The sequence below is a fragment of the Protopterus annectens genome, chromosome 3.part0, assembly GCF_019279795.1.
Source record: "Protopterus annectens isolate FY-2018-M chromosome 3.part0, PAN1.0, whole genome shotgun sequence".
NCBI lineage: Eukaryota > Metazoa > Chordata > Ceratodontiformes > Protopteridae > Protopterus > Protopterus annectens.
This window is the reverse complement of record NC_056731.1, coordinates 492,974,069-492,993,254: the sequence shown is the minus strand read 5'-3', so window position 1 is coordinate 492,993,254 and position 19,186 is coordinate 492,974,069. Positions and strand designations below refer to the sequence as shown.

General features: G+C 44.1%; 1 protein-coding gene across 2 annotated transcripts in view; it reads left to right on the top strand.

Moving 5' to 3' along the window:
* Positions 1-751: 751 nt before the first annotated feature.
* LOC122796444 (beta-galactosidase-like) overlaps positions 752-19,186 on the top strand; it is a 1,102,950-nt gene continuing 1,084,515 nt past the window's right edge. For both annotated transcript variants that reach the window (XM_044064918.1, XM_044064917.1), the window contains exon 1: positions 752-885. In XM_044064918.1, coding sequence (XP_043920853.1) covers positions 808-885 — 78 coding nt within the window. In that variant the 5' untranslated portion in view covers positions 752-807. The remainder of the gene's footprint in view (positions 886-19,186) is intronic.

Sequence of the window (19,186 nt, the reverse complement as noted above, 5' to 3'; positions counted from 1 at the left end):
GGTTATAGAGACTTTGATACTTGTTTGCATAATAAATAATTAAATACACATTACTAAATTACTTGTTTAGTATAGAATTGCCACTGTGCCTGGTTGATATATAAATATCATCATTATGAAGAGCACTGTATGCTGAATAACTTGTGTATTTTAACTTTTTTGTAAATTGTATAGTTTTTGAGATATATACATTTACAGGTAGGCTGCAAAACTGCATTCTCATAATTTTATATCAGGTCAATCCTGTCCAGATAGAAATTCTGTATGTGTCAGGAGGTGTGAATTCCACTCGGACTCATATTTTAAGTGTCCCTGATAGTCCCAGATTCTGTTGAGATTTGCTACTGATTCGGTGAGAGTTATGCTAGAGGTAAAACTTATACTACAGTGTAATAAGTACTATTAACTTGAGAAGTTGATGTAATAAAAGAATATGAATTAGCATACACTTTTCCAAAGTAAAAGAAGTCAATGACGTTAATTGTTGCCTGTTAAGAGTAACTGCTAAGAGTCAAAATCAGGAACATACTGCTGACAGTTGTCTGCTGCACGGACTTTTCTGTCCATTGTCTGTTATGCCGAGGCAGTTCCTTTCTCACTGTAGAGATTTTAAATCGCAGAATAACATTTTTTGAACATTTATTCAGTGTAGTTAATCATCCCCCAAAGCATTTTACAGAAGGTAGCTTTCAGTACTTGGTCCCTGGCGTGCGTCCATCATCCTTTATGAGTAAGGTGTGCCCGCATTTTGTCAGCTGACTTCTACTACAACAATCTTGAGTCTTCGAGTCTCATTAGTAGTGCAACATGGCTTCGTCTGAGACAGTCTGTTGTATCTGCGCCCTCTTCTTTGGTGGGATTTTCTGTACATTAATCTGGACAGTCGTGAGTAATTTCCGCCTTTTATGTAGTTTCATTTTTTAATATAGGATTTTAAATGCTGATGGCTATTAAAAGTAACTTCCGCATTCAGAGTAAGGTATTTTTTTCAAACATATCGCTGCTTTGAACGAAAATTTAGATTTACTGTTCATGTCCATAAAAATATGACGGCCGCTATGGTGGAGCGGTTAGCGTTGTCGCCTCACAGCAAGAGATTCTCCGGTTCGATCCTCACCTGTGGTGTCTTCTACGTCGGTTTCGTCACGGTTCTCCAGCTTCATCCCACATCATGCTGTAGGTGGATTCGACAGTCTAAATTGGCCCTCTGTGGAAAGTTGAGTCGTAGGTGATCTGCTGTGGCGACCCCCGACCGGGAAAAGCCGAAAGAATAAGCTAATATCACTAAAATTGAATTACGTGCCACTGTTTTCATCAGTAATAGAACTGACTGAGGTTAACGTTTTGTTGTGGCAATGTTTAAGCATGAGCTCTAAAACGTCTTAAACTGAGCGGCAGATTATCAGTATGTATAAATGTTGTGGCCGGGCGTACATTCACTAACTTTCATTTTGTTTAATGAAGTTTACTAAAACAAGTTTATTTGAAAGACCATGGAGCATGTTGTCGTCGACTCCTCCCATATGTATATTTTGTTCGGTCATTAGGCTGTTGTCTCCACCATATGTATATTTTGTTCGGTCATTAGGCTGTTGCCTCCACCACCCATCTCAAAATGCTCCCTCTATGAACTTTCGAAAGGGACACTTTATTTTCAATTGTTGCTACCTGCAACAGTAAAATTACTGCTTTATACAACAGTTCAGACAACTCTTAAACATTCTGTGCTGTGTGAATGCTTCTCAAGTGTCCCTGATTTTAATTCAAATTTTAGCTCTGTCCCTCTTAATCCTGCCTAACACTAGTGCGTTTTAGAGGAAAAGTGCTGAATTATACTTAATAAATAATTACCATGATTGAGTTACAGACTTCTGTTACTCCAGGAAATGTATACTAATTCACATTCTCTTATTCTGTTAATGTCTCAAGTTAATAGAACTAATATTTTAAGTGTCCCTGATTGTTCCTGGATTTGTCCCAGATTCTGTTGAAATTGTCCCTGATTGGTTGAAAGCTATATAAAAACTATAAAGGTTCTGAGATACTCCGAAAAATATGCTCATTCTTGCCTAGTTACACCCTACCTTGTCCTGAATGCCTAGCTGATTCTCCATATTTTTTTTTCTTCTGTTGCATAATATGGTACTATTTAGAAAGATGTAGTGTTTGGGGAAGGTCCTGGGTGGGGCTGCTCTCTGCAAACTGGAGTAAAATTATAAGTCATGGCTATGCATACCTCTCAACCTCTTAGTGCTAGAAATCTGAACAAAGCCCAAAAAATAGGGACAGATTTTAAATACTGCTCTTATAAACTTAGAAAGTTGCTAGAAAAACAGGATATATATTAACAATGTGCATTTTCTGAAGGATTTGAAATCTGAAACTCAAATGTATCTCATTATTTAGTGACTTCAGTCCTCGGATCATCCCAGTGATTTGCCAGAAAATCACAAATATTATGAGGAGCAAACCAAAAATATGAGGTGAAAATCTGGACAGTTGAGAGGTATGCCTATAACTTCATTCCAAATTAATGCACCGTCCTTATTATGGCAGATAAAACAGGATAATTTCCTGTTTTTGTTAAACTTATCTTTGTCATGAGACAGTTGTCATGAGACAGGATGCTATCTCCTGGTTTTCAAACAGGTGTGCATGATGGATATCGGATAGAGACCTAGTTTTTGTTTATTTATGGGGAGGGCATAAAGATCCGTGTTGGGAGCTCCAACTTTTTGAATGCATTAAAGAAAAACTGTTTTACATGAGGCTTGCATTTTAAAAGTCAGCAGTTTCCAGTTTACTTGTAAACTTAAGAGTTTGGTTTTACATCTTGTAGAATTTTAGTATATTTATAATAGCTTCAAGCTAGAATGACCTTAAGTGATCATTACATTTTGCACATACAATCTCTTCATTTAACTGTGTAATGATCTGCATGTGCTGTTAAGTAGAAGAAGGAAATTTTTTTTATTGGTGTTAGGAGGGCGCTCTCTTTAGTTTAATAACATTATCCATTGTATAAATAGATGATGGGGTGCCATTTCTAGCTTTGCTTACCCTTACGAGCAGGTTATTTAAGGATCATGGCTGTTTGGATAAGGTGTTTTAATTTAGAAATCCTCCGTAGAAGGTTGTAGGTGAATGTTCCTTTTATGTACAATTCCCCCCCCCCCCCCCCAAGTAATATCCAGTGAAAGTCTTGCAAACAAAACGATGAGATGGATGGCTTTATTATACAAATCTAGCTGCTTTGATGTAGGTTGTATAGATGTTTGCATGATGGCTCAGATTAAGATGCATAAAAATGTGCAGTAGCAGGTCATGTCCTTGGTTTGATATCTGAATAGCAAATGTGAAGTTAGAGCATGATGGCCACCTGAGCAGTCTCTGTTAAGTGGCCATTTTCAAACATGCATGCTTGTTTATTTATTGGCATTTGTTTACTGAGAAAGTCTAATTGTGCAATGTCTTACTTCAGTGAAGGCCTGGGGGAAAAAGCTCCATTATACAGACATCATGGGCATCATTTGCATTTTTTATCGTTGACAGGAAGTCTCCTTTTTGAGCAACAGTTCTATTATTCGAACATCCTTAATATCCGTTACATCATTTACAAACAGTGTTGATTTAAAAAAGAAGTTATATGGGTTGTATATATATTTTTTAAATGCAGGGAGGTATATGCAGTACGGTGTGCATGCATTTAGGCGAACGTGAGTTGTCCATCCTAAATGTCGAAGGCAGTGACCCCAGTTTGCGGCATGTCGAATTTTCAAATGCCGAATCCTTTAATGCTGAACGCCAGCTAGGCTAATATCTCCCCCTTCTCGACCCATGGTAGCATTTGTTGTGGTGGTTGAGCGACTGGAAATGTTGAATTCTGTGTTAAGCTCAATATTCTGACCGTTCGCTAGTTAGGAGAAAAAGAAGTTATGTCTTACCATAACGTTCCATCTCTATTGTTGATCCTCGTCCACTCATTACGTATGGGTTACGGTTCCGATATTGGAACCGAGCTGGCCATATACCAAGCTCGCGCCAGCGATAAACTCAAGCTAAGCAATCTTTTACCCATAATGCCCCTCTCCCTGTTACCTCAGATTGAGTTTGCAAGTCAGAAAAAGGTAGAGGCTATCTCTGGTCAAATGACCTAAAGGAGGATGGTGAGATCCACTAGAAGCCATAGGAGAGGAAGGAGGGAGGGTCGTAATGAGTGGACGAGGATCAACAATACAGATAGAACGTTATGGTAAGACACACAACTTCTTTATCTGATATTGTTAATCCTCATCCACTTCCTTACATATGGGACAGAGTCCCCAGCTACCTCTGTTCCTGGGAGGCTTTCATGGAAGGACATTCCTGAGCACTATAGAACCAATAGATGCTCTTCCCCTGGAGGCCAAGTCCAACTTGTAATGATTGATAAAGGTATGAGGAGTGGCTCAAGTTGCAGCTGCACAGATGTCATGTAAAGAAGCTCTGGCATGGAAGGCAGTGAAGTTGCCACTGACCTTGTTGAATGAACCTTGATGGTAGTTGGCAAAGAAGTATTGTGTACCGAATAAATATGGGTCAGTGTGTCTTTTAACCATCTAGCCAATGTGACCTTAGCAACAGCACATCCTAATCTAGATCCAGAAAAAGCCAAGAATAAATGGTCTGATTTACGAAAAGATTTAGTCCTTTGCAAAAAGAAACGAGAGTTGTCTGTGTACGTCTAGGGTATGTAGGCAGTACTCTCTGTCATTAGAATGATCAGGAAAAAACACTGGCAATTCAATGGTCTGATTAATAGACATTTCAGAAATTACTTTTGGCAAGAAGGAAGGGTTAGTTCTTAAGAATACCCTGTCTGGATGAAAAATCAAGCATGGACTCTGTACATAGGGCCTAAAGCTCAGAGCTATGTCTGGCAGAAGTAATAGCGCCCAAAGACAAGGTCTTCCACGACAGATATTTGAGGTCGCATGAAGCAGCTGGTTCAAAAGGGGGCAATGTCAGAGCTTGAAGAACTAAAGATAAATCCCAAGGTTGAATAGGTTCCCTGAAAGGGGGTTTCAGATGATTCACATCCTTTATGAAGGCTTTACATAACTTGTGAGACATGAGGGAGGAGTCTTGGACATTCTCGTGGAAATTAGAGATCGCAGCCAAATGTACTCTAATGGTAGATGCTGACAGCCCCGATTGAAATAGGGCGGTTAGATATTAGAGTACCATCGACACCGGTGCTGAAAAGGGATCAATTTCCTTATCTTTCAGCCAACGGGTAAATCTTTTCCATTTGCCTAGATAAGTCATTCTAGTGGAGGGCTTATGAGATGCAATAAGAATGTCCCGTACTTGTGAGTGAAGATCATTTTGCCTGGCAATCGAGGGAATTGGAGGAGCCAAGCTGTGAGCTTCAGACTGTGCAGGTTGGGGTGAATCAGATTCTGCGGATGGGAGATCAACTCCGAGGTTGGACGAAGAATCCATGGTTGATCTAGCAGGTGAGGCCACAGAAAGGGGAACTAAATCTGACGAGGCCAATATGGAGCAATAAGAATCACTTTGCTCTTCAATCGACGGGCTTTCTTTAGAAACTGGGGAATGAGGGGAGTGGGTGGGAAGGCATAAAGAAGACCCGAGGTCCAATCGTGAACTAGTGTCCCTGGGTGACTGTCCCGGAGGGGGAATCGGGGCAAAGTAGTTGCTGCATTTGAAGTTGGTTGGGGATGCAAAGAGGTCGCAGCACAGATGACCCCAATGGTGGAAGATCTCCGCCGCTATGAGAGGATTCAGGGACCACTCGTGAGGTTGAAGAATGCACCTGCTGAGTCTGTCTGCTATCACATTGGAACTCCCGGGAATGTGCGTTGCTAGAAGAAAGTGGTTGATAGCCATCGCCCATTGCCATATCCTCATGGCCTCTCGACAAAGGGGGTAGGATTTGGTTCCGCCCTGTTTGCTGATGTACCAGACTACCGCCATGTTGTCTAATTGTATCGCAATTGTCTCTGACGGCAGCAAGGGATGGAATGCCTGCAATGCCAGAAGCCCCGCTCTCAGCTCTAAAACATTTATATGCAGATGGGCCTCGACTTCGGACCAAGTGCCTTGGACTGTCTGACCCTGACATAGCCCTCCCCACCCAATCAGGGAGACGTCTGTGGTCACTGTAGCCTTTGGCTGCTGAAGGGAGTAGGGGCGAGACCATTGTGATGAGTTGTGGTTCAACCACCACTTTAGATCTTGTTTGCATCTCTGAGTTATGTGAATCTTGGCTGAAAAGGGAAGCTGGAAAGGATACCATTGGGTGAGCAGTAGCCATTGTAGAAGCCTCATGTGAAACCTGGCTAAGGGGACAATGGTGATGCAAGCTGCCATGGAGCCCAACAGCTGCATGATCGAGTGAGCTGTGGACTTTTTTCCATTGAGAGAACTGGTAACAGTTGCTGTCTGATTCTTGATATTCTGGGTTCCGGTATGGACGCTCTGCAAGTTTTTGAGTCCAAAATTACCCCTATGAATTCTGTGGACTGAGATTGGGTGAGATTGGATTTCTGCTAGTTTGTTATTATGCCCAACTTTGCGATAGTATTGAGAGAGTATGCCAGGGCTTCCTCCAATAGGTGTCTGGTGGGGGCGGAGAGGAGCCAGTCGTCTAGATATGGAAAAATCTGAAAACCTTGAAGTTGCAGGTGAGCTGTGACAACTGCCATGCACTTTGTAAACACTCTGGGGGCTGTAGAGAGTCCAAAGGGCAGTACTCTCAACTGGTAATGACTGGCTCCCGCACAGAAGCGCAGGAATCTTCTTGATGGTCTGTCCACCTTTATGTGGTAGAAGGTCTATCTATCCATCCTGAAGATCTATCGAGCACATCCAATCGTCTTTTTCCAAGAAAGGAATGATAGACTGTATAGTGACCATCCGAAATTTTTGCAGACTAACATTTGTTTAGCACACTGAGATCCAAAATTGGTCTCCAGTCCCCAGTTTTCTTTGACACCAAAAATAGTCTCGAGTAGAATCTGGATCCTATCTGGTCTGTTGGGACTACTTGGATGACTCTTCTGTTTAGCAGCTTTGTAATCTCTAGAGCTGCTTCTTCCCTCTGACTGGGTGGAACGTCGGGAAAACTTGATGGAGGGACAGGACAAAGTTCGAAGGGGATCTTGTGACCTCTGGTTATTATTCTTTGTACCCAAGAATCGTTGGTAATGGTTAGCCAGGCAGAAGGGTACAAAGAGAAATGTCCCCCAACCACTTCCAGAGGAAAGGGGTTGGGCTGCTCTTCAGGAGCATTGGTAGGATTGCCCGGAGAAGGAATCTCTGAAACCCTGATTACGCGGACCCCCTCTGCCCCAAAAGGGCGTCTTCCTTGTGAGTTTCCCCCTCTGCCCCTAGGGGAAAAATCGGCCTGTGTCACTGAAAGGACCCTGAGATTTTCCGCTCTTTTGGTTTATGGAGAAAGCATGTTGGGGGGGAAGAATAATGGACACCTACGGCAAACAGGGTCTTACCGTCCTGTTCACACCTGGCCAATGTAGTTTTTACTTTGGGTCCAAACAAGGAGGAGGACTCAATGGAAGTATTGAGAAAGGAAGCCTTGAAGGGTTCTGCGAAATTACACAAGTGCATCCAGGCATGTTGTCTCAAAACAATGCCTGAACTCTCTGCTCTAGCCACTCCTCCTGATGCGTGGGACACCAAGCGCATGGAGGAGTTTGAAATCGATTCAATAGTGGCCATCTGAGAGGCCACTTCGTCATGGACCTCATCAGACACGGCACCTGACAAAGTTTCAGAGAGCTCGGATACTAGGTCTCTTTGAAGCCTGGTGAGGTGTGCCATATAATTCAAGGACCTGATGGCAAATGTCGCTGATGCAAAGGTGTGCTTCCCTATCCTATCCAATGCCCTGGACTCTTTGTTGGGTGGATGGATAGTCTGGCTTTCCTCTTCTGCCAGGTATTTCTTAGTTGCGGCTGCCACCACCAGAGCATCTACAGGGAGACCTTTAGACCAATGAGGTTTAGAAGCAGGGGGGAACAAGATTTTGTCTGGCCTTTGGGGAATGGCCTCAACAGTGTCAGGGGTCTTCCATGCACACTGCACAATGAGCCGGACCAGTTCGTCTGCAAGTGGGGTAACCCAGGAGGTAGGGGGCCGGGCGCGAAAAGCCTGCAGGAGCACAGACTCCTCAGAAGTCGGGTTAGAGGACTGCATTCACCTCTCTGTTTAAGGATTTCTAGGATATCACCAAAGGATACATCAGAAGGTGAACGAAGGGACCCTTCCCCATCATCAAAGTCTGTGTCTTCAGTGAAAGACTCCTCAGTGGAGTCCATATGCTTCCTCTTGCATGAGGATTTCCGATGAACTTCCTCAGAGGGAGACGCTCGGGAAGACGACACCAAGGGGGTATCCTGTGGGAGTATATCCTGAGACCTCTGTGCCCGGTGTCCACTAGAAGCTACCTGTGTACATAGTGGTCCAGAGGAGGATGGTGAGATAGTAAGCACAGTATCAGCAGTAGGCGCCAAGGCCTTCTCCATGACTTGGAAGGCAGGTCCTCTAGAAGAGGGGTAAGAGCCCAAGGGGGAAGTCACCTCTCCCCTAAGTGATCCAGCCTGCCGACTGGGAGTCCCAGTATGGCTGAGAAGTCAAATCCTGGGTCGTAGCAAAATTTTTCTGCCACAAAGGCAACTGCGGCTCCTTAGAGAGATCCATAAAGGGAACCTTAGAGAGATCCATAAAGGGAACCATAGAGGGGGAAGACTGTGCTACGTCAATAGATGTCAAGGGAGAGGGATAAGTTTTGAGAGGTGGAATTCCTCTGGCCAAAAGCCCTTGATCCACAAGTCGCAATACGTCATGTTGGGAGAGGCTTCTGGTAGATCTCACAGAAACAGCTGAGGGGGAAACTGGTCTATCTAGAGATGAGGGCAGGTCGGTGCCCATCTCCGTAGACTGCACCGAAAACAACGGTGCCATAAAGGACTGCACTACAGGTGTCTGCACCGAGGAAGTCATCGGTGCTGATGTAATGGTCGGTGCCAAAGTAGTTGTCAGTACCGAGGTTGGAACCGATAAAATAGTAAACAAAGACTGAGCTGTCTGTTCCGAAACAGTGGTGGTCTGCGCCGACTGTGAGGTCGGTGCTGGTAAAGAAGTCTGAACTGAGGGGCCCCTCTGTTCCAATACAGCAAAGGACATCGGTGCCATAGACATAGGTGGTGCCGAGGACTTTTCGAGCCGAAGATCTAGGCTGAAGGTGTCTGATCTGAGAGGGTCGGATCCGAAGCAGAAATCTTTGCTTTCTTTCTTGGTTGATGAGAGTCCCCAGCCGGGGACAAAGGAAGAGATTTAGCCTTAGAAGCATCCTCAGACTTCTTTTTATGGGATCTTGGAGGGGTTGAGGCTCTGACCCAGAAATAGCCTCTGAAAAGGGAGACTTTAGTAACCCTTTCAGCAAAAGTTTATTTTTCCTCTCTATCAGTGTCCTGTTGGAAAAATTCTTACAAATCCCACAGGGTGGGTCAACAGTTAAGTGAGGCGCACCTAAACAGAAAACACACAAAGAGGTAGTTTATGTCCACAAACGTAACATCTTTTAAAACCAGTACTACCTTTTTTATCTGTTATGTTAAAGGAAAGGCAAATACCAACAATAATACAAAATTACTCGAAGGAAAGAAAGGAAAGGCTATCTACCAACTATGGTAATCAACTGATACCTTACATTAAGTGACTAAAATATTTTTAGAAAACTGAAAGAAAAGGGATTCAGTAAATGTGATAAGGTAAGAGGTATCAGAAAATCAACTTTTGAGAGATAAAGCCCATATTTTGAAATAAAAGGACAAAAAAGGTTTCACTTAGCTCAAGAGCAACAGCCTGACATGACCTGATGGCAATGCGGCAAACAAAATCTGAGGTAACCGGGAGAGGGGGATTATGGGTAAGAGATTGCTTAGCTCGAGAGTTTATCACTGGCGCGAGCTTGGTATATGGCCGACTCTGTTCCGATATCGGAATCGTAACCCATACGTAAGGAAGTGGACGAGGATTAACAATATCAGATTGTTGCGTTCGGAGGTGGTCCATGCAGTACAATATCATCAGTATACATAGATTGTTATTATAAAGACTTGTTTGAAATCTAAGACATTGGGCTACTCAACTCTTTTATCTTTCATTGAAAGGAGGGAGGTGCATGGAGGGTATAGTTGTGATCATAATAATTTGCATTTTGTGCAGCTGTTATGGCACACATTCATATAACTATATTAGTGCCAATGCAGAGCCATTTATCTATCGGGTGTTGCTTCAGATGGCATTTAAAGTCTTTCTGGTTGCAGACTGTTAAGTTGATTGGGATGGGATTCCAGCTATTAACAATACAGTGTGAAGACATAGTATCCTGCATTGTTAGGGTTAGTTATGGAGTGTCATGATTTGACAGCAGAAGCATAGCTGGCTGAAATGGTGCCCTGTGCCTATATCAAGTGTTCTATCCCTTTAGAGAAGAGTAGCCGTTGGCTTGTTACAGGTAAGTCCATGTTTGCCCCCCAGCCAGTCAGGTCACTTTGTGCTCCTTACATATTTTTTTATGGGGAAAAAAATATATTTTTTTTCTTTTAAATTGTACTGTACTGCTTGCTATAAATGTAGCGGACAGTTGCTAAGGTATATGCCCTACCTGCACAGAGTGCCATGGCGCACTGGTTAAAAAAAAATAAAATTTTCTTTTAAACCTTTTCAAACTACTTGCTACAGTTTTGATCACACACACACAGTGCTCAGACTTGACTGGAAATGCAATACTGTTTAAAAATACTGTATTGCATTTAGAGAGAGATCAGGATTGTCTTATTGTGGCCCCCCAGCACTTTGAGCCCATGGCAGTTGCCCCTGTCGTCCACCCTAGCTACTTTAATGATCATCAGTGGAACGTAGAAGTCTTGGTAGTGTACAATTGAATGGTGGAGTGAAGAGATGGGAATTTTTCTGGGCTGTGCAGTTGGTTGAAGGTTGTAATTACTTGTGAGTACAATAGAGAATTATTTAGTTTTTGCCAGTTTAGCTGTTTTAAAGAGAGGCAGTGATGAGATCTACATTTTGTTGGTTGTGAACTTGACTACTTTTATTGTAGCATTATTATCGTTTTGGTTACAGAGAGGAGTTGAGATTGGTTTGGATAATAATAAGGTGGAGAGTAGAAAAGAAGTGCCTATGCCTTGTCTAGTGGAGTCAGTAAAATAATGTTTTACTCCATAGAGGCAGCCTAGCTTTTAGTGTGGCTTTATGGCTTGCTGAAGCTGGAGATCAAATTTTAGGTGGTTGTCTATAATCCTACCTAGCAGTTTTGTGTGGGATGCTAGTTCTGTATTGGTCTTGTTAGATGACCGTAGTTAATCATAGCTTTTTGGTATGAGAGAGAGAGTTGGGAGTGAACAGCAGTAGTTCATTTTTTTTCCATTCAGGAAGGGTTGAGTTGTCCAGCAAAGCTTTTACGGAGGAGAAAGATTTCTGAGGGAGTGTTTGAGTGAAGTCATTGGCTTATTGTACTCTGGTGGCCTCTGTTTGCTGTGCTCCAGTTGATGATAAATAAGTTTAACGGTAGTGATTCTAGGATGGAGACTTGTGCTACTCCGATGGATATAGGAAGGAACAAGAAGAGCTCATTTGCCATTTCTTTTCTTCTTTTTGGACCTATTAGTGAAGTAACTAAGAAGCGAGATAAGTGAGCAGGGTGCTTAGCCCATGGATAGTTTAAGAAAATTTGATGATTGTGTTGAATGCCTTGACCAAATCACCTAGAGCTATGTTTTACACGAATGGCTAGGCCTGCCAAGGTGGACAGTCAGTGATCCATTATTCTGGCTTAAGGGTACGCACACTACAAACCACAGTATATGCCCAAAGTGGTTGGTCTGTACAACTCTTCCCCCCCCCCCCCATAGGGCATCCTATAGAGTATGTGCTGCTGCCCATGCAAGGAAGGAAGGGTTAGTTCTTAAGAATACCCTGTCTGGATGAAAATCAAGCATGGACTCTGTACATAGGGCCTAAAGCTCAGAGCTATGTCTGGCAGAAGTAATAGGCCCAAAGACAAGGTCTTCCACGACAGATATTTGAGGTCGATGAAGCAGCTGGTTCAAAAGGGGGCAATGTCAGAGCTTGAAGAACTAAAGATAAATCCCAAGGTTGAATAGGTTCCCTGAAAGGGGGTTTCAGATGATTCACATCCTTTATGAAGGCTTTACATAACTTGTGAGACATGAGGGAGGAGTCTTGGACATTCTCGTGGAAATTAGAGATCGCAGCCAAATGTACTCTAATGGTAGATGCTGACAGCCCCGATTGAAATAGGGCGGTTAGATATTAGAGTACCATCGACACCGGTGCTGAAAAGGGATCAATTTCCTTATCTTTCAGCCAACGGGTAAAATCTTTTCCATTGCCTAGATAAGTCATTCTAGTGGAGGGCTTGAGATGCAATAAGAATGTCCCGTACTTGTGAGTGAAGATCATTTTGCCTGGCAATCGAGGGAATTGGAGGAGCCAAGCTGTGAGCTTCAGACTGTGCAGGTTGGGGTGAATCAGATTCTGCGGATGGGAGATCAACTCCGAGGTTGGACGAAGAATCCATGGTTGATCTAGCAGGTGAGGCCACAGAAAGGGGAACTAAATCTGACGAGGCCAATATGGAGCAATAAGAATCACTTTGCTCTTCAATCGACGGGCTTTCTTTAGAAACTGGGGAATGAGGGGAGTGGGTGGGAAGGCATAAAGAAGACCCGAGGTCCAATCGTGAACTAGTGTCCCTGGGTGACTGTCCCGGAGGGGGAATCGGGGCAAAGTAGTTGCTGCATTTGAAGTTGGTTGGGGATGCAAAGAGGTGCAGCACAGATGACCCCAATGGTGGAAGATCTCCGCCGCTATGAGAGGATTCAGGGACCACTTTCATTGAGGTTGAAGAATGCACCTGCTGAGTCTGTCTGCTATCACATTGGAACTCCGAGAATGCGCGTTGCTAGAAGAAAGTGGTTGATAGCCATCGCCCATTGCCATATCCTCATGGCCTCTCGACAAAGGGGGTAGGATTTGGTTCCGCCCTGTTTGCTGATGTACCAGACTACCGCCATGTTGTCTAATTGTATCGCAATTGTCTCTGACGGCAGCAAGGGATGGAATGCCTGCAATGCCAGAAGCCCCGCTCTCAGCTCTAAAACATTTATATGCAGATGGGCCTCGACTTGGACCGTGCCTTGGACTGTCTGACCCTGACATAGCCCTCCCCACCCAATCAGGGAGACGTCTGTGGTCACTGTAGCCTTTGGCTGCTGAAGGGAGTAGGGGCGAGACCATTGTGATGAGTTGTGGTTCAACCACCACTTTAGATCTTGTTTGCATCTCTGAGTTATGTGAATCTTGGCTGAAAAGGGAAGCTGGAAAGGATACCATTGGGTGAGCAGTAGCCATTGTAGAAGCCTCATGTGAAACCTGGCTAAGGGGACAATGGTGATGCAAGCTGCCATGGAGCCCAACAGCTGCATGATCGAGTGAGCTGTGGACTTTTTTCCATTGAGAGAACTGGTAACAGTTGCTGTCTGATTCTTGATATTCTGGGTTCCGGTATGGACGCTCTGCAAGTTTTTGAGTCCAAAATTACCCCTATGAATTCTGTGGACTGAGATTGGGTGAGATTGGATTTCTGCTAGTTTGTTATTATGCCCAACTTTGCGATAGTATTGAGAGAGTATGCCAGGGCTTCCTCCAATAGGTGTCTGGTGGGGCGGAGAGGAGCCAGTCGTCTAGATATGGAAAAATCTGAAAACCTTGAAGTTGCAGGTGAGCTGTGACAACTGCCATGCACTTTGTAAACACTCTGGGGGCTGTAGAGAGTCCAAAGGGCAGTACTCTCAACTGGTAATGACTGGCTCCCGCACAGAAGCGCGGGAATCTTCTTGATGGTCTGTCCACCTTTATGTGGTAGAAGGTCTATCTATCCATCCTGAAGATCTATCGAGCACATCAATCGTCTTTTTCCAAGAAAGGAATGATAGACTGTATAGTGACCATCCGAAATTTTTGCAGACTAACATTTGTTTAGCACACTGAGATCAAGTGGTCTCAGTCCCCAGTTTTCTTTGACACCAAAAATAGTCTCGAGTAGAATCTGGATCCTATCTGGTCTGTTGGGACTACTTGGATGACTCTTCTGTTTAGCAGCTTTGTAATCTCTAGAGCTGCTTCTTCCCTCTGACTGGGTGGAGCGTCGGGAAAACTTGATGGAGGGACAGGACAAAGTTCGAAGGCGATCTTGTGACCTCTGGTTATTATTCTTTGTACCCAAGAATGCGTTGGTAATGGTTAGCCAGGCAGAAGGGTACAAAGAGAAATGTCCCCAACCACTTCCAGAGGAAAGGGGTTGGGCTGCTCTCAGGAGCATTGGTAGGATTGCCGGAGAAGGAATCTCTGAAACCCTGATTACGCGGACCCCTCTGCCCCAAAAGGGTCTTCCTTGTGAGTTTCTCTGCCCCTAGGGGAAAAATCGGCCTGTGTCACTGAAAGGACCCTGAGATTTTCCGCTCTTTTGGTTTATGGAGAAAGCATGTTGGGGGGGAAGAATAATGGACACCCTGACAAACAGGGTCTTACCGTCCTGTTCACACCTGGCCAATGTAGTTTTTACTTTGGGTCCAAACAAGGAGGAGGACTCAATGGAAGTATTGAGAAAGGAAGCCTTGAAGGGTTCTGCGAAATTACACAAGTGCATCCAGGCATGTTGTCTCAAAACAATGCCTGAACTCTCTGCTCTAGCCACTCCTCCTGATGCGTGGGACACCAAGCGCATGGAGGAGTTTGAAATCGATTCAATAGTGGCCATCTGAGAGGCCGCTAGTCATGGACCTCATCAGACACGGCACCTGACAAAGTTTCAGAGAGCTCGGATACTAGGTCTCTTTGAAGCCTGGTGAGGTGTGCCATATAATTCAAGGACCTGATGGCAAATGTCGCTGATGCAAAGGTGTGCTTCCCTATCCTATCCAATGCCCTGGCCTCTTTGTTGGGTGGATGGATAGTCACAGCTTTCCTCTTCTGCCAGGTATTTCTTAGTTAGGCTGCCACCACCAGAGCATCTACAGGGAGACCTTTAGACCAATGAGGTTTAGAAGCAGGGGGGAACAAGATTTTGTCTGGCCTTTGGGGAATGGCCTCAACAGTGTCAGGGGTCTTCCATGCACACTGCACAATGAGCCGGACCAGTTCGTCTGCAAGTGGGGTAACCCAGGAGGTAGGGGGCCGGGCGCGAAAAGCCTGCAGGAGCACAGACTCCTCAGAAGTCGGGTTAGAGGACTGCATTCACCTCTCTGTTTAAGGATTTCTAGGATATCACCAAAGGATACATCAGAAGGTGAACGAAGGGACCCTTCCCCATCATCAAAGTCTGTGTCTTCAGTGAAAGACTCCTCAGTGGAGTCCATATGCTTCCTCTTGCATGAGGATTTCCGATGAACTTCCTCAGAGGGAGACGCTCGGGAAGACGACACCAAGGGGGTATCCTGTGGGAGTATATCCTGAGACCTCTGTGCCCGGTGTCCACTAGAAGCTACCTGTGTACATAGTGGTCCAGAGGAGGATGGTGAGATAGTAAGCACAGTATCAGCAGTAGGCGCCAAGGCCTTCTCCATGACTTGGAAGGCAGGTCCTCTAGAAGAGGGGTAAGAGCCCAAGGGGGAAGTCACCTCTCCCCTAAGTGATCCAGCCTGCCGACTGGGAGTCCCAGTATGGCTGAGAAGTCAAATCCTGGGTCGTAGCAAAATTTTTCTGCCACAAAGGCAACTGCGGCTCCTTAGAGAGATCCATAAAGGGAACCTTAGAGAGATCCATAAAGGGAACCATAGAGGGGGAAGACTGTGCTACGTCAATAGATGTCAAGGGAGAGGGATAAGTTTTGAGAGGTGGAATTCCTCTGGCCAAAAGCCCTTGATCCACAAGTCGCAATACGTCATGTTGGGAGAGGCTTCTGGTAGATCTCACAGAAACAGCTGAGGGGGAAACTGGTCTATCTAGAGATGAGGGCAGGTCGGTGCCCATCTCCGTAGACTGCACCGAAAACAACGGTGCCATAAAGGACTGCACTACAGGTGTCTGCACCGAGGAAGTCATCGGTGCTGATGTAATGGTCGGTGCCAAAGTAGTTGTCAGTACCGAGGTTGGAACCGATAAAATAGTAAACAAAGACTGAGCTGTCTGTTCCGAAACAGTGGTGGTCTGCGCCGACTGTGAGGTCGGTGCTGGTAAAGAAGTCTGAACTGAGGGGCCCCTCTGTTCCAATACAGCAAAGGACATCGGTGCCATAGACATAGGTGGTGCCGAGGACTTTTTCGGAGCCGAAGATCTAGGCGCTGAAGGTGTCTGATCTGAGAGGGTCGGATCCGAAGCAGAAATCTTTGCTTTCTTTCTTGGTTGATGAGAGTCCCCAGCCGGGGACAAAGGAAGAGATTTAGCCTTAGAAGCATCCTCAGACTTCTTTTTATGGGATCTTGGAGGGGTTGAGGCTCTGACCCAGAAATAGCCTCTGAAAAGGGAGACTTTAGTAACCCTTTCAGCAAAAGTTTATTTTTCCTCTCTATCAGTGTCCTGTTGGAAAAATTCTTACAAATCCCACAGGGTGGGTCAACAGTTAAGTGAGGCGCACCTAAACAGAAAACACACAAAGAGGTAGTTTATGTCCACAAACGTAACATCTTTTAAAACCAGTACTACCTTTTTTATCTGTTATGTTAAAGGAAAGGCAAATACCAACAATAATACAAAATTACTCGAAGGAAAGAAAGGAAAGGCTATCTACCAACTATGGTAATCAACTGATACCTTACATTAAGTGACTAAAATATTTTTAGAAAACTGAAAGAAAAGGGATTCAGTAAATGTGATAAGGTAAGAGGTATCAGAAAATCAACTTTTGAGAGATAAAGCCCATATTTTGAAATAAAAGGACAAAAAAGGTTTCACTTAGCTCAAGAGCAACAGCCTGACATGACCTGATGGCAATGCGGCAAACAAAATCTGAGGTAACCGGGAGAGGGGGATTATGGGTAAGAGATTGCTTAGCTCGAGAGTTTATCACTGGCGCGAGCTTGGTATATGGCCGACTCTGTTCCGATATCGGAATCGTAACCCATACGTAAGGAAGTGGACGAGGATTAACAATATCAGATTGTTGCGTTCGGAGGTGGTCCATGCAGTACAATATCATCAGTATACATAGATTGTTATTATAAAGACTTGTTTGAAATCTAAGACATTGGGCTACTCAACTCTTTTTATCTTTCATTGAAAGGAGGGAGGTGCATGGAGGGTATAGTTGTGATCATAATAATTTGCATTTTGTGCAGCTGTTATGGCACACATTCATATAACTATATTAGTGCCAATGCAGAGCCATTTATCTATCGGGTGTTGCTTCAGATGGCATTTAAAGTCTTTCTGGTTGCAGACTGTTAAGTTGATTGGGATGGGATTCCAGCTATTAACAATACAGTGTGAAGACATAGTATCCTGCATTGTTAGGGTTAGTTATGGAGTGTCATGATTTGACAGCAGAAGCATAGCTGGCTGAAATGGTGCCCTGTGCCTATATCAAGTGTTCTATCCCTTTAGAGAAGAGTAGCCGTTGGCTTGTTACAGGTAAGTCCATGTTTGCCCCCCAGCCAGTCAGGTCACTTTGTGCTCCTTACATATTTTTTTATGGGGAAAAAAATATATTTTTTTTCTTTTAAATTGTACTGTACTGCTTGCTATAAATGTAGCGGACAGTTGCTAAGGTATATGCCCTACCTGCACAGAGTGCCATGGTAGCACTGGTTAAAAAATAAAATTTTCTTTTAAACCTTTTCAAACTACTTGCTACAGTTTTGATCACACACACACAGTGCTCAGACTTGACTGGAAATGCAATACTGTTTAAAAATACTGTATTGCATTTAGAGAGAGATCAGGATTGTCTTATTGTGGCCCCCCAGCACTTTGAGCCCATGGCAGTTGCCCCTGTCGTCCACCCTAGCTACTTTAATGATCATCAGTGGAACGTAGAAGTCTTGGTAGTGTACAATTGAATGGTGGAGTGAAGAGATGGGAATTTTTCTGGGCTGTGCAGTTGGTTGAAGGTTGTAATTACTTGTGAGTACAATAGAGAATTATTTAGTTTTTGCCAGTTTAGCTGTTTTAAAGAGAGGCAGTGATGAGATCTACATTTTGTTGGTTGTGAACTTGACTACTTTTATTGTAGCATTATTATCGTTTTGGTTACAGAGAGGAGTTGAGATTGGTTTGGATAATAATAAGGTGGAGAGTAGAAAAGAAGTGCCTATGCCTTGTCTAGTGGAGTCAGTAAAATAATGTTTTACTCCATAGAGGCAGCCTAGCTTTTAGTGTGGCTTTATGGCTTGCTGAAGCTGGAGATCAAATTTTAGGTGGTTGTCTATAATCCTACCTAGCAGTTTTGTGTGGGATGCTAGTTCTGTATTGGTCTTGTTAGATGACCGTAGTTAATCATAGCTTTTTGGTATGAGAGAGAGAGTTGGGAGTGAACAGCAGTAGTTCATTTTTTTTCCATTCAGGAAGGGTTGAGTTGTCCAGCAAAGCTTTTACGGAGGAGAAAGATTTCTGAGGGAGTGTTTGAGTGAAGTCATTGGCTTATTGTACTCTGGTGGCCTCTGTTTGCTGTGCTCCAGTTGATGATAAATAAGTTTAACGGTAGTGATTCTAGGATGGAGACTTGTGCTACTCCGATGGATATAGGAAGGAACAAGAAGAGCTCATTTTGCCATTTCTTTTCTTCTTTTTGGACCTATTAGTGAAGTAACTAAGAAGCGAGATAAGTGAGCAGGGTGCTTAGCCCATGGATAGTTTAAGAAAATTTGATGATTGTGTTGAATGCCTTGACCAAATCACCTAGAGCTATGTTTTACACCGAATGGCTAGGCCTGCCAAGGTGGACAGTCAGTGATCCATTATTCTGGCTTAAGGGTACCGCACACTACAAACCACAGTATATGCCCAAAGTGGTTGGTCTGTACAACTCTTCCCCCCCCCCCCCATAGGGCATCCTATAGAGTATGTGCTGCTGCCCATGGCTCCATTCATTGGTGGGTCTGATATGAAAACACTCAGCATG